General features: G+C 41.2%; 1 protein-coding gene across 1 annotated transcript in view; it reads left to right on the top strand.

Moving 5' to 3' along the window:
- Window positions 1-14,370, top strand: part of ITGBL1 (integrin subunit beta like 1) — a 243,507-nt gene that overhangs the window by 221,387 nt on the left and 7,750 nt on the right. Inside the window, exon 9 of the mRNA XM_083171190.1 lies at window positions 6,679-6,825. Coding sequence (XP_083027316.1) covers window positions 6,679-6,825 — 147 coding nt within the window. The remainder of the gene's footprint in view (window positions 1-6,678; window positions 6,826-14,370) is intronic.

Here is a 14,370-nt window from a genome sequence, read left to right as displayed (position 1 = left end):
AAACAAACTGGGTAACCACAGACAGACTTGGAGGTAGGAGGGCCCTGCTGCAAGCTTACAATCTTTAGGAATATAGGAGGTAAACACAAGGGCAGGCACCAGTAATAGCATAGCAGTCCCACCAAGTTGCAGGTCCAGAAGGGAAGCTATATAATACAAACGTGCCTTAGAGGGTTATGTGTGTGGTACTTAAATATGATAGGCTTGCCTGAAGAGGTGAGTTTTCAGGGAACGCTTGAAAGTTTGGAGGCTAGTGGAGAGTCGTTTTGTTTGTGGAAGGGCATTCCATAGGATGGAAGCAGCCTGATGAAAGTCCTGTAATAGTGATCCGTGCAGAAGAAAGGCGCATATCTTGTGCAGAGCTGAGTGGTTGAGATGGGAGATATAAGGTTTTTTGGTTGGAATACGCACTGGAAACTCCACTAAGACGTTTTGTAGATTTTTGTCAATTTTAAAAGTGGAGTAGATAATTAGTCAGAAATACAAACAATTTATACAGAAGAAAAAGAAGACTCATGTGTGGGGGCACTCATTAAGAATATATACCTGTTATTTGCACAAGTTTTGTAGTTTAAATCTACATGATGTCAGTCTAGAAAAAGATCAGCAACTGGTGGGACTGGATGTGGAGTCTCTGTATACCATTATAGATCATAACAGAGGACTTAACGCTGTGAGGTATTTCTTGAACATGGAGGAGTATAGACCATCCCAAGACTTTTTATTGGAGCTCATGAATTTTGTTCTTAACTTTAATTTCTTCACCTTTGATGATACATTTTTCTTGCAGACCAGGGGAACTGCTATGGGGGCAGCTTGTGCACCCAGGTATGCTAATTTATACTTAGGCTGGTGGAAAAAAGAATTTGTTTTCTTGGAGGAATATGAGAAATATTCACAGCATATCAGCATGTGGAGTCGATATATCAACGATATTATACTCATATGGGATGGCAGCAGAAACCTTCTGGATGATTTCTTGAATGAGCTGAACAGAAAGGATTTGAACTTAAGGCTCACCTCTGAAATAAGCAACACTGAAATGTCATTCCTGGACCTCAAAATTTATAAAGGAATCAATAGCAATCTGGAAACAAAACTTTTCAGGAAGAGCACGGCTACCAACAGTGTATTACTGTCATCATTTCCCCCCAACCATCGAAAATATCCCCAAAGGGGAATTCCTCACACTCTGAAGAAATGTGTCAGACAAAGGCATTTACAAACAACAATGCAAAGAACTGAGTAGTCTACTTAAAGACCGCGGATACAACAAAAGATTGTTAAAAAGAGCACAGAAATCAGTCAATAATACCAGCAGAGAGGCTATAATTTTCAAACCTACCAGGTCTGATGATATAGAACCAGTGATCCTGAATGATAGTGAATCCAAACCCAGATTTATAAGCAAATTCAACCAACAGTGGCGAGCAATCAAACAAAGCATACAAAAATACTGGCATGTTCTAAAATCGGACGAAGATCTGGCAGGCATCATTGGTGATGAGGTTTCTATCAGCTGGAGACGTTCGCCTAAACTGAGGGATCATCTGGTTACAAGTCATTATACCTGAATAAAACCCAGGATTCCAACATTTACTGGTTCATTTGCATGCGGTGTCTGCAAGGCATGTAAATACATTGTAAGACACAAATAAGTTATTGACCGCTACGGTAGCCGCCACGTAATTAGTGATTACATCAACTGCGGCACTAAGGGAGTGATCTACTGTGTGACCTATTTGTGGTGTCAAATATGTAGGCATGAGAAGCAGGATGTTAAAACAGCGAATCCTAGAGCATGTTGGCACAATCCGCAATGCTACCACAGATCTAGCCAGATCAAAACAACTTACTTCGGTAGCCCGACATTTCCACCACAAACATAAGGGTGATTTAAGCTTTTTTAACGCATTCGGAATTGAGACCATCCACATGGGCATCAGAGGTGGTGACCAGTAGTGCACGCAGGGGGGGTTTCTGAGTACCCAGAAACCCCCCCAGGAGTCTAAGGGCCCTAGCCTGAAAGCTGAGGCTCCCCTCTTTCCATGGGTACAAAAATTGTAAAAATCGGCCCTTGGGAACCGGAGATATCTGACTTCAAAGCAGTGGTCCCTATCCAAGCCTGTTAATTGCTCTTCCCAGTCAGATATTTCAGGTTCTGTCTGACTTGGAGTTTTGCTGAGGGTATATTCCAAAATCTGGGACTCTTCCCCTTTGAGGGACACTAGCAGCTTGTCTCTACTATTCCCAAAACCAGAGATATCAGCCTTCCAGCAGCTGGTTACTGCTCCAGCTACACACACCTGGTATGTAGTTTTATATACTCGTTGGCAGATTGCTCTGCCTCCTGATCTCTGATCCCCTAGTCCCCAATACCATTTGGTAGGTGGGATTCTCTAGTTTTTAATTCCATTAAAATCTAAGAAATCTATTTCCGGGAACTGGAGATATCTGCAGTCAAGCAAGCTGTCCTCCCACCAGAAAATTATGAATAATAAGCCCAATATACACCCCTCCTCTGCATATTAAACATCCTCTACCACCCTGGAAGTTATGTATCAGGGCCCCTTCATTCAGCCCAATGCCCCCTTCTCCCACCCCATTTCCCACCATCTGTGCAGTAAAGGGGTAATTAGTGGAAATTACTGACCCAGGCCCTACATGTTGAGCGGTTGATATAATACCCCCTATCACCCGCGGGACATCAAAGCTTCCCCCACCCCTACCACTGGAGGATTGGTAGGGGCCCCAATACATTGCTATGCCCAGGGGTCTACACTGCTGTTGACGCCACCTGTATGTATGTATATGTATGTATGTATGTATATATATATATATATATATATATATATATATATTTTATTATTATTATTTATATACATTTGGTCTATCTATAATACTTTAACTGACCCGGCATATACTGGGTCACCTAAGTGTCCATCTCCGTGCTTTGCTCCGCCCCTCTGGAAACCCCCTTCTGAAAATCCTGTGTTTGCCACTGGTGACCTTACTAAAGAACTTCTCAAAAGAGAAAGTTTTTGGACCTTTACACTGAATACCATGTCCCCGCATGGACTTAATGAACGTGTAAACTATATCTTCTTCCTATAGTTTTTTCTCTATCCTCATGAATACTAAAAAGCTCTTTATCTTCTTCTTTTTCCTTTTGTTCCGTTTTTTATATAAATACACAAAATTACAATGTTTTCTCAATATAACTCAAAGTTCAGCATTTAAAATGATTTATATGGCCATACTTGCCCATGAATTTAGAAGGTCTGATTAAAATGTAAGATATTAATACTAGCTGGTGATTAGTTTTATAATCTGCCCATCAAACTATGTTGTAACATTGGGTAACTAATAATAATTAAAAATTTCGGTACCTACCAAAAATTTCTGTACCTACCACCATTATTATGTGCAATTATACTCTTATATTTCCAAGCTTATATAAGAATAATATGAGTTTTCTTAAAATCATTACCTCCTCTCTCTTTAAATATATACAGACTGCTTATTAGCAGGGGCGGGCTGGGCCGGGGGGCAGAGTGCCACATGCCCCCCAGGCCGGTCTGACTATTTACTGGCTGGGCCGGCTGCCGCAGCCATCCCTGCCACAGCCGCCGGCCGTCTCCCTGTCCTGCAAACCCCGGCCGCATGAATGTAGAGTAGCCTAAGGCGACGGCCTCTCCAAAAATGGCCGCCGCCTTAGAGGAGACAGACACTAGAGGTACTGCCATACCTCTAGTCTCTGTCAGAAGAGAACAGCGCTGCCGGCGCTGCCCGGAAGTACAGATTCGGGTAGCGCTGGCGCGCTATTGAAATTAACCCTTTGGTGCATGCATGTACCCTGGCTCCCCCCTGCAAGAAATATCACTCCCCATGGGCCATGGCAGAAATGAAACCCCTGGCATGAAGCATGTAACCCCTGGCAACAAGTGACGTTCCTTTGATAATAAGTATGTAGGTAAGCAGCAGTTATATAGTATAATATGTAATAGGCATTATTGTATTTAATGGGCATTATGGTATTGGCATTATGTGTACTGGGCATTACGGTGTGTGGCATTATGTTTTATGGGCATTATGTTGTTGGAATTATGTGTAGTGGGCATTACGGTGTGTGGCATTATATTTAATTGGCATTGCGGTTTTGGCATTATGTGTAATGGGCATTACGACGTTGGCATTATGTGTAATGAGCATTACGGGTGTGGCATTATATTTAATTGGCATTACGGTGTGGCATTATGTGTAATGGGCATTACGATGGCATTATGTGTAATGGCCATTACAGTGTGTGACATTATATTTAATTGGTATTACGGTGTGTGACATTATGTGTAGTGGGCATTACGGTATTGGCATTATGTGTACTGGGCATTACGGTGTGTGGCATTATGTTTTATGGGCATTATGTTGTTGGAATTATGTGTAGTGGGCATTACGGTGTGTGGCATTATATTTAATTGGCATTGCGGTTTTGGCATTATGTGTAATGGGCATTACGACGTTGGCATTATGTGTAATGAGCATTACGGGTGTGGCATTATATTTAATTGGCATTACGGTGTGGCATTATGTGTAATGGGCATTACAATGGCATTATGTGTAATGGCCATTACAGTGTGTGACATTATATTTAATTGGTATTACGGTGTGTGACATTATGTGTAGTGGGCATTACGGTGTTGGCATTATGTGTAATGGGCATTACGGTGTTGGCATTATGTGTAATGGGCATTACGGTGTGTGACATTATGTGTAATGGGCATTACAGTGATGGCTTTATGTGTAATGGGCATTACGGTGTTGGCATTATGTGTAATGGGCATTACGGTGTGTGACATTATGTGTAATGGGCATTACGGTGTTGGCATTATGTGTAATGGGCATTACGGTGTTGGCATTATGTGTAATGGGCATTACGGCGTGTGGCATTATGTTTAATTGGCATTACAGTGATGGCTTTATGTGTAATGGGCATTACGGTGTGTGACATTATGTGTAATGGGCATTACGGTGTGGCATTATGTGTAATGGGCATTACGGTGTGGCATTATGTGTAGTGGGCATTATAGTGTATATTTTTGCAATGCGCCTTTGGCGCGCACTGTCCCCATTTCTGGTGTATGTGTGTGTGGGGAAAGGATTGTGTAAGCCCCTCTGCATACTAGAGGGGAGAGGGTAGGTTGGTGAAACAATGGCGATGGCGGTGGGCCACTTGCTTGTGTTGCCCCCCAGGCTGAAAGTTGCCAGCCAGCCCCTGCTTATTAGACAGGTGCCAAACGGTGTTTCCTGCGTGGCCCAGTGTCTAAAGTATTTTGAATTATCCTTACCTCTCTCAAAAGCTGGGGTAGGCAACCCTAGTCCTCGAGAGCTACCAATAGTGCATGTTTTGCAGGTCTCCTCACAGAATCACAAGTGAGCTAATTAGCTCCATCTGTGTATCTTTTAAAATGTGTCAGTGATTAATGAGTGCAGCTGTGCAGCAGCTAGGTCGTCTGGAAAATGTGAACTGTTGGTAGCTCTCGAGGGCTAGGGTTGGCTACCACTGTTCAAAAGTATTCCCTAAGTTGATATGTATGAACATCTCTATTGCTCCTTTAGCTCAATAGAGCACTTAATTGATAGCTTATTACCCACTATTATCATCTTTTTATAATGCACAATTATTTTCTACTATATTTAATAATGAATTAGATTATGTCATTTTAAATAATCTAACCTAATCCTCTTTGTGACCTAGCAGTAAGTCACTGCTTTCTCTCTAAATTGGTAAAATGGTATATAAATTAATCAAATATAAAAAAAGGGGCAGACTGGATGGGCCAAATGGTTCTTATCTGCCGTCAAATTCTATGTTTCTAACGGGCGGGAATTGTCCAGCTCCCGGCCGCAGCTCGACGATTTCCGTCCATTTCTCACGACCACGCCCCCTTTTCGGCACTTGACGTTGAATCCTGCCTGCAGAATCGCCATCGAGCCAAACGAGAACGGGACACGGTCATGGCTGTCGGGCCAGCCCGACGGTCGTGACCCGGGATTGAATATCCCCCTTTAGGGAGATAGTGAAAATAAAGACTGAATGGGTGCCATTATATCCCTTATACTGTGTTAGGCATTGCCTAAATCCTGGTGCCCAAGGTGAACACCTACATTTGCCAAGTGGCAGTTCCAGCCCTGGCTATCATGGGACATAAGCACATGATCTGTTGAAAATGCAGCTGCGGCTATCATGGGACAAAGCACATTTTTTAGATGCCATAGTTGGACATGTAGTATTTCAGCTGAAAATATGACATATACTGTACTGTTATTTTTTTTTATCTTTTTTTTTTTTTTTTGCTGATAACCGCAAACATGCTTTGCGAATTGTGGTGATCCTAGGGATACTTGATCCTTTTTTACGGCCATATTTAATGTGCACTACCTGTTTCTTGTGGAACACTTTGGAGAAATGTAACAAAAAGTATAGCAATCAATCAAATGCTGGACACTGCATAAAGTCAATTTTTTCCCATTTTATTTCAGTAATCAAAAATGTTTGTATTGTTAAATCCCCTTATTATTTTATATAGTATGTGTACATAATGTTTATAGGTAGATCACAAAAGACAAGCAGCTAATGCGAAACTCCAGATGCTAAGCGTGTCATTAATGTTTTCCCAGAACATGGCACCTGTTCCTGCGGTCGATGCATTTGTGAGGCTGGTTGGTTTGGGAAACTGTGCCAACATGCAAGAAAATGTAATATGACCGAGGAAGACAGCAAAAGTCAGTGTGAGTCATCAGATGGCATACTGTGCACTGGGAAAGGTACGTGCTGACAATATAGCCCAAATCCATCAGTAATTGTGCTGTCAATCAAATGTTCTTTGCAAAATATAATCTGAATCAACACTTTATTCCTGAACTTTTGCCTTATAAAAACGCAAGGAGAGCTTGTTCTGATTCATATATGGTCCAAAAAGGTTTTAATGATATATTTTTCATTTAGATATTATCAGTAGGGCAAATTATCCTTTCCAAACAATGACATTGTGCACAATACATTACAGATGATGGTGACAAACAATGTTCTGATAACTTGAGTTGCAATCTAATCTCCTTTTGTGTCACATGTACAAATGATGTCCTAGTCTTTGTATTTACAGACAACCAAATGCTGTCACCAAGTTTGCACTGTATATGAATCAGACATTACATCCAATGCTCCTTAGGCATCGCAATATTTTTCATTGTGCAGTGAATCATACTTACTATGCTTCTGCTATATAAAATGCTTTTTGACATGACATTTTTATATCCGTGTGCAATCTAGAGAAAACATAAAGATTGCCGTCATAGGATAGTCTTAGATTTCCCAAGCACTCGTATAGCTGTATACAGTATAGCTGTATACAGATTGATATTATGTCATTACAATATTGTCTGGAAAAAGTCTGGTTGTTTTTTTTTTATGTATCCAAATATTGTATTGAGAACTGCACAATATAATAAAATATACAAGTATAGAAAAAAAAAAGGTTTGTCCGACAATATCTTATGTTAAAAGTATGGATGTTCATATACATTTGACTATGTACACAACAAAAAAAGTGAGCGAGTTGCACAAAACCAAAATAAATATGTAGGAGCATACATGGTCTTAGGGAGGATACATTGGCTGGGGTGAAGAGCAAATAAGCCTGATTGAGGATGGCCATACAATAGGAAATTAATTCTAAGTTGGAACGAAGTTGGACCATATAGCTTTATGGAGAGTCCCTTTCACAGGGGAAGATAAGGTACATACTGTAAATACGGCAACCAGATTGCAAAGAACTTCTTAGCTCTTTTATCCTTATTAATCAACATTTCCAACAAATGCATATGAAATAAATAAGAAATTTGTGGCATTAAGAAAGTTAAGGTTAACACATCTGCAGCAATTTTGTCCAATAAAATTTGTTCCTTCTGTCGCTGGAAGTCTTAAGGTGCCCACACACGCACCGATCCCGGCAGTGCGATGCTGTACGATGGGGTGCGCGCTCCCGCGGCACCTCATCGCACAGTACAAAAAGTATGTGCTGCACATACTTTTTGTACTAGCTTTTTCTAGCATAGCATCGCATCGCATGCACATCGTATGCACAAGGAATACGATGCGATGCTATGTGTGCTAGTTAAGCCCACAACGCACGCCGGGATCGGTGCGTGTGTGGGCACCTTTAGAGATGTTCCAGAGGGTCCATTCTGGGGAGTATAGTTGTTTTTTTTAAAGGAAAGAAGTTATACAATAAAAACTAATAATAATATACTCTCACTCCCCTACACTTAGCCTGGCTCCAACCTCTTTGGTTCAATACACAACTCAAGCCTCGCCACTTACTGTACTGTCCACTGTCCAGGGCCGGATTAAGCCTTCAGGGGGCCCAGATCACTTTAGACAGGAGGCCCTCTCCCTCTTGTCATTACTGGCCGCAAACTGCACGGGAGAATATTACACTGTCAAAACACAGAGTTAAGTTCAAGTCCATAGAGTCGCTAAAATAGTAGTAAAAGCAAGTGACAATATTAGCAGCAAAGCCTTGCATGTAGATCATACATATGTATAATGTCACTGACTAGTACAAATAAACTAGGAGGCAAGTTCAATTGTACGGACATGTTATAAAGCAAAGGTAGGAACATTGCGATAAGAGAGTACACATAAACTCCAAATTTGTGAGGAGAGTACATGTAAATCCCATGGGTAAGCATACTAGTCAGGGCATCTGGATTATCAGAGAGTTGTAACCATAATATATGTGGTCTACAAGTGGAGGTGGTCACAAAGAATAGGGAAAAATGAAGTGGGAGAGTACGTACAAACTTGCTGGTATTAGATGCCTTGTGGGATGTAGAATGTACAACAGGCTCTAATGGGGAAGTGCCCATAAGGGGCTCAATTTAAAGGATTAATAGTCAATGGCTAACTGCAGCGGAGAGAAAACAATATATACTGTATATACCACATGGAAAGCCTGTTTTTGCCCTTCTGGACCTTGCTCTGTAGGAAACCTCACAAACTCAGCACTGCCTCTGATAAAAAAAAACTCCCATAACGAGGCTGCTGCTGCTGTCCTCCTTGGGCATGGAAAGCATGTGATGAGTTCTGCCAATCAGAGCTCAGCACAAGCCTCTCAGCCTCTGACCTCTTGTGCAAAGTCTCATGGGACTTAGTCAACTCCCAGTAATGCACTGCACACTTATACACTCAGTGTGCCTCAGCTACCGATGCTCAGCACCATTGATTATTGTCACATCGGCAGATAGGTGAAGCTAATTTTTTTTTTAAATACATGCCAGCCTCAGGGGGGCCTAGATAGAGGGGGTTTTAGGGGTATAGACCCCCCCTGAACCCCCTTAATATGGCCCTGCCACTGTCCCTTCACTTGGACCACCGCAGAGAAAGCAATTTTTTGGGGAGCAGGAAGGGGGGGGGGGGGGGCTGGTGGTCACTGTGCCTGGCGGATATAAAGCAGTTCATTCTTATTTTCCACAGTCTTGTCTTGATTATTTTACCTGATCTGCAAATTACCAGTCCACCTTGAAAAAATGTACTACATACTTTTTGCTGTCATTTCATGCTGGGAGATCACTGGTCGATAGGTTTTTGGTTATACTCACTTTCTGCTTGTGATATTTCTGCTCTATTGATGTGGTCCAGTCTTTATCGTTGCTTTATTTATTTTTTGTTTTCTTCTTCCTCAGAATGAACTTGCGCAAGTAGCAAATGCTTTCAAATATTGTAAACATTTGTTATATGTAGTTCTCATTCACGTTGTTTTTCTCTCCAACAGAATAATAGATTAATAAATTAGAACTTGGGTTTTCCAATAAAAGCAATACGTTTCAACCCTCAGATTTAGTGATCAGGGATCAACTTGTGTATATTTGTTTGTGGAAATATGCTTTTTTGGGAGAACATTTGTTTGAGTAATTTAGATCCAGTTTACTTTCAACAACAACATAGATCTAATCCTAAACACCTTCAGCAAAGACTCTCAACTCACAAAATAAAATAATAATTCAAAGTTACCCCAGATGTCATATACTGTGCATAGCATACTGTGTTTTTGTTTTATATCCAATGCCTAGATTATTCTATCCCAGGCCCTGAGTAATTCTTGAATTTATCTTATTAATTACAAATCAGTTTGTTGGTTTATATTAACATGGACAAATGTTTGATCTGTAAGAACATTATAAATACTCAAAATAATATTTTTTTAAATACAAAAATATTCCACACATCAATCATGTACATATTTGGTAAAATATCTGCATGGTAATTAAAGGGTATGCAAGTCACTGTAATGAAAATGCTTACAGGAGTTTTCATCAAATGTCCGCTGCTCAAAGGTCATTTTATTTTAAGTAGACTCCAAAATTATAGACAAATGCCAAGCTGGTAACTTTTTATGTGTAATAGCTGCTTGCACAGGGTATAACTCATTAGCTAATGACGCACTAATTAGTTCTGAGTAAAAGGTTCCAGATAAGGTATCATCAACACAGACAGATGATTAGAGGAGTCTGGGAATTGTTTAGGAAGTAAGTCAATTAAAAATGAAAACTCTTACATATTGGTGAGCGTGCATGTTGTTACAGTGATGCACACAATTCTGGTTACCCTTTATCTTTATTGAGGTAAAGCCAATATGATTGACTCATTAATTTGTTAAACCGGTTAAAGCTCTACCCTTACAGCATTTCTCAAATGTCCGCGGTACATTGTGTTCTCAGCTGTGTTCAGCTGTTTGTTAGTCACATAGGACTAATTGCACTTTATGAAATGTGCACACAGACAGTACTACTGCAGACATTTTGGGGGTTATTCTGGTTATTCTGGTTGACTCACAAAGCGAATGTCCACGCACACGCATGGGAATGGATGTTTTGCATAAACATCCATTTGCAGCTTTGTGTGCGGGGCCAAAATCATTCAATGGTCAGCGACCATCGAATGATTTCTTAAGCGCCTGCAAATCTAAGTCACTCTGGTGATTTAGATTTGTGGCGCCCTGCTATGTAAACAGGGAGAGCAACTGACATCCGGTGATGTCAGCTGCCTGCCCCGGCACCCGCATCATGGTGCCATTTGCATAGGAATGCCCAGCGTTTGTATGGGAACGCCCATGAAATGCTGGGTGCTCCCACGGGCACGACCCATGGGCACAACCCATGCCCGCAGCCCCATGCCCACACTGCTTGATGCAAACGGGCCCGTGACTATAAAAGTCGCCTTGTCCGTTCACACACAGAGCCTGCACATGTGCATAAATGGTTATATGCACGTGCAGAAATAAAACATTGCAAACACGCAGGGGAGCAAATCAATCAGAATGACCTCCTTAGTTAGTGTGATATCGCTGCGCCAGGATCCACTGTAACATGGGTGTTAGGAAATACCATACCTACACAGCTTCCTTAAGTCAAACCTTCTAGTTGTCTGCCTGAGAGTGTGACAAATTATGTTTTAATGTTATTTATGCTTTTGATCTTTGTGGTTGGGAACTCAACTTTACCTGATGGTTGTTTGAGGTGTATAAGTTTCCATAAATTCCTACAAATCACGGTACATCTGAAACATAGTTGCCTACCCTCCTGCATATTGCAGGAGACTCCCTGAAATAGTAGCAATCTCCCTCATTAGTCTAGCAATCTCCCTCATTTCACCTAGCCCACATTACACTGTTACATTTTTAGGTGCCACTTTGACAGACTTTTTTCACAATCTCTCCATATATGGAACTAGACATGCCCTTTGGGTGGAGCGCCTCAATGGGGCGCTGTGCAAAATTCTATTACCAGTCAAAAGTAGGCAAGTATGATCTGAAACATACTGACGTCTCTCTTTTTGTATTTCTTATGCATAGTGTGTGCAACCACACACTGTTCAGAGAGCCCCAAATCCTACCTACAGCATTTCCCATCCACATCTGAGCCAGCTCACAGGTAAGAAGCAGCCTCTTTTTAAATCCAAGATGGCTGTATTCAGTATCCAAAAGAGCATTTTCAGATCAGCCATCTTGGCTTTTTTCCTGGAAACTGGCTGAGCTACGGGATAAGATATATAACAGCAGTAACCATGGATTGCAGCAAGCACCCTGCAGCCAGGGGCTCCTTGCAGTCTGGCTAATGTCTGAAAATAGGTGGGATTAACCTTTATTATCTATACTATGGGCCTGATTCTGGTTCACTCACAAAAACAAATTATCTCTTTAATGGACAAACCGTAACATGTGCAGAGAGAGTTAGATTTGGGTGGTGTTTGTACTTCAAACTGATATCTATATTGCAGTGTAAAAATAAAGCAGCCAGTATTTACCCTACACAGATACAAAGTAACATGAATATCTAACTCTCACTACACGTTACATCTGCCCCCCCCCCCCCCCCGCAGTGCATATCGTTTCGTCCATTAGTGAGAGAATTTGCTTTTGCGAGTGGACCAGAATCAGGCCTTATATGCCTGGCACCGTTCTTTCTCCACATTGTTCTGCTTCTTTAATGGTCGGCTGTCCTACCTGTGAGCAATGTTGGCTAGAGTCGGGGTTTCATTTTTATTCTTGACAGAAAAGTTAATCTGCATTCCTGTTATATAAAACCTTTTTATGAGATATCAAAGACTGTAAATCTGGGCGTGGATCATCTCACAGACAATAGCTAGGTCGACAGTCAATAGGTCAACACCAAAACGTGGACATTGACAAAAGGTCAACATTGACAAAGGGTCAACATGGCAAAGGTGGACATGAGTTTTTAAAAAAATGATGTGTTAATGTTGACACCTGTATACATAGACCCCGCAAATAGTGTACCATGTTCCCTTGCATGCCCCTTCTAAGTGCCTAACCCTCAAGCTAATTACAGCCTTCAGTACAAGGCACGAGTTTTACAAAAAGCATGCACAGATCAGTGAGGTCAGTGAGTGCATTCTTCTGTGTGAAAAAAAAATGTGTACCCTTCCCCAAAGCATAAGCAGCCCTGGGCTCTGTATTTGCTCCTGATTAAAAAAATACAGGTGAAAAAAGACATACTGGTCCCGATGTATTTTAACAACCATCCCTGGGCTCTTTGACCTGTCCTATGAGAAAAAGAGACACAGTGGTTTCCCTCTACTTAAACAACCATTCCTGGGCTCTTGGACTGGTCCTGGATGAAAAAAATATGGAGAAAAAAATATATTTTTTTAAATCAGTGGGCCTAGTATTAACCTTCTCATCTAGTCAGCCGTGGGTGGGGATTCCTGCAGGAGTGCGAACTCCCCAGTAAAGGCCCTCATCATTCAAAAGCAGTAGGATCCAAGTTGATATCTTACAGGTAGCTATGTTGTTAAACGTAATATTATCTTTTACAAGATAACTACAGTACAGGTCCCAACAAGCCTCCCTCACATGCCAGTTCTTGGAGAACCACAATTATTAACATGCAAGGCATTAAAGGGCCCATTGGCCCTATAAAAGAAAATAAAAAAGGGCAAAATACACACATTTGAAAACCTACAGTACAGTACATACACAATCACACTTAAAATTACACTCATACTCACAGTCACTCATGCTTACATTACCTGTAGGCATTGAATTCTCCTCTCTGAGTAGCATCTGTATCTCAGGCTAAAGTAATTAAAAAATTCACACTCACCTATTCCTAGTATAGATCATGTACTCTTCATTCCAAAGCAGGAGTCCCTAAGGGTTAAAAAAAAACCTGGATCGCCAGAATAATTTGGACTGCGAATCTCTAGGTGTCAACAAATAGAACACCCCTCCTGAATGTCAGCCTCTATGCGACTGCCATCACTGATAGATCCGGCAGCTAATCATCTTCTGCCACCATAGCAATAGCCCACTGATTGGCTGTGCGTGGCCAGGATAATACCATTTTCCCTTTGGAGCAGGCTATTTCTATGGTAGTGGATGCTGATTGGCTGCCAGATCTCCTAGTGACAGTAGTCAATTGGATGCAGTATTCAGGAGAAGAGTTCTATTTGTTAACATACCTTCTGGTTTGGGTGAACCAGTTTGTTTTTGTTAACCTCTGGGATATCTACTTTGGACTGAAGAGGACTTAGGCCCATATTCTGGTTCACTCACAAAGGCAAATTCCTTCTTAAATGGACAAAACTATGTGCACTACAGGTGGGGCAGATGGAATTTGCCTGTGCGAGTGAACCATAATAAGAGTCTTACTGTAATCTACACTAAGAATAGATGAGTATGGTATTTTTATTTACAGTTGTCATGGATGCTACTGGAGAAGAAGATATGAATTACTACAGGGAGTGTATGTACAGTGAATGTGCATGGGTGTTTATTAAAGTTTTAAAAA

This window comes from Crinia signifera, chromosome 2 (assembly GCF_055691185.1).
Source record: "Crinia signifera chromosome 2, ASM5569118v1, whole genome shotgun sequence".
NCBI lineage: Eukaryota > Metazoa > Chordata > Amphibia > Anura > Myobatrachidae > Crinia > Crinia signifera.
The sequence above is the reverse complement of the archived record's forward strand: the minus strand, read 5'-3'. Positions and strand labels throughout refer to the sequence as shown.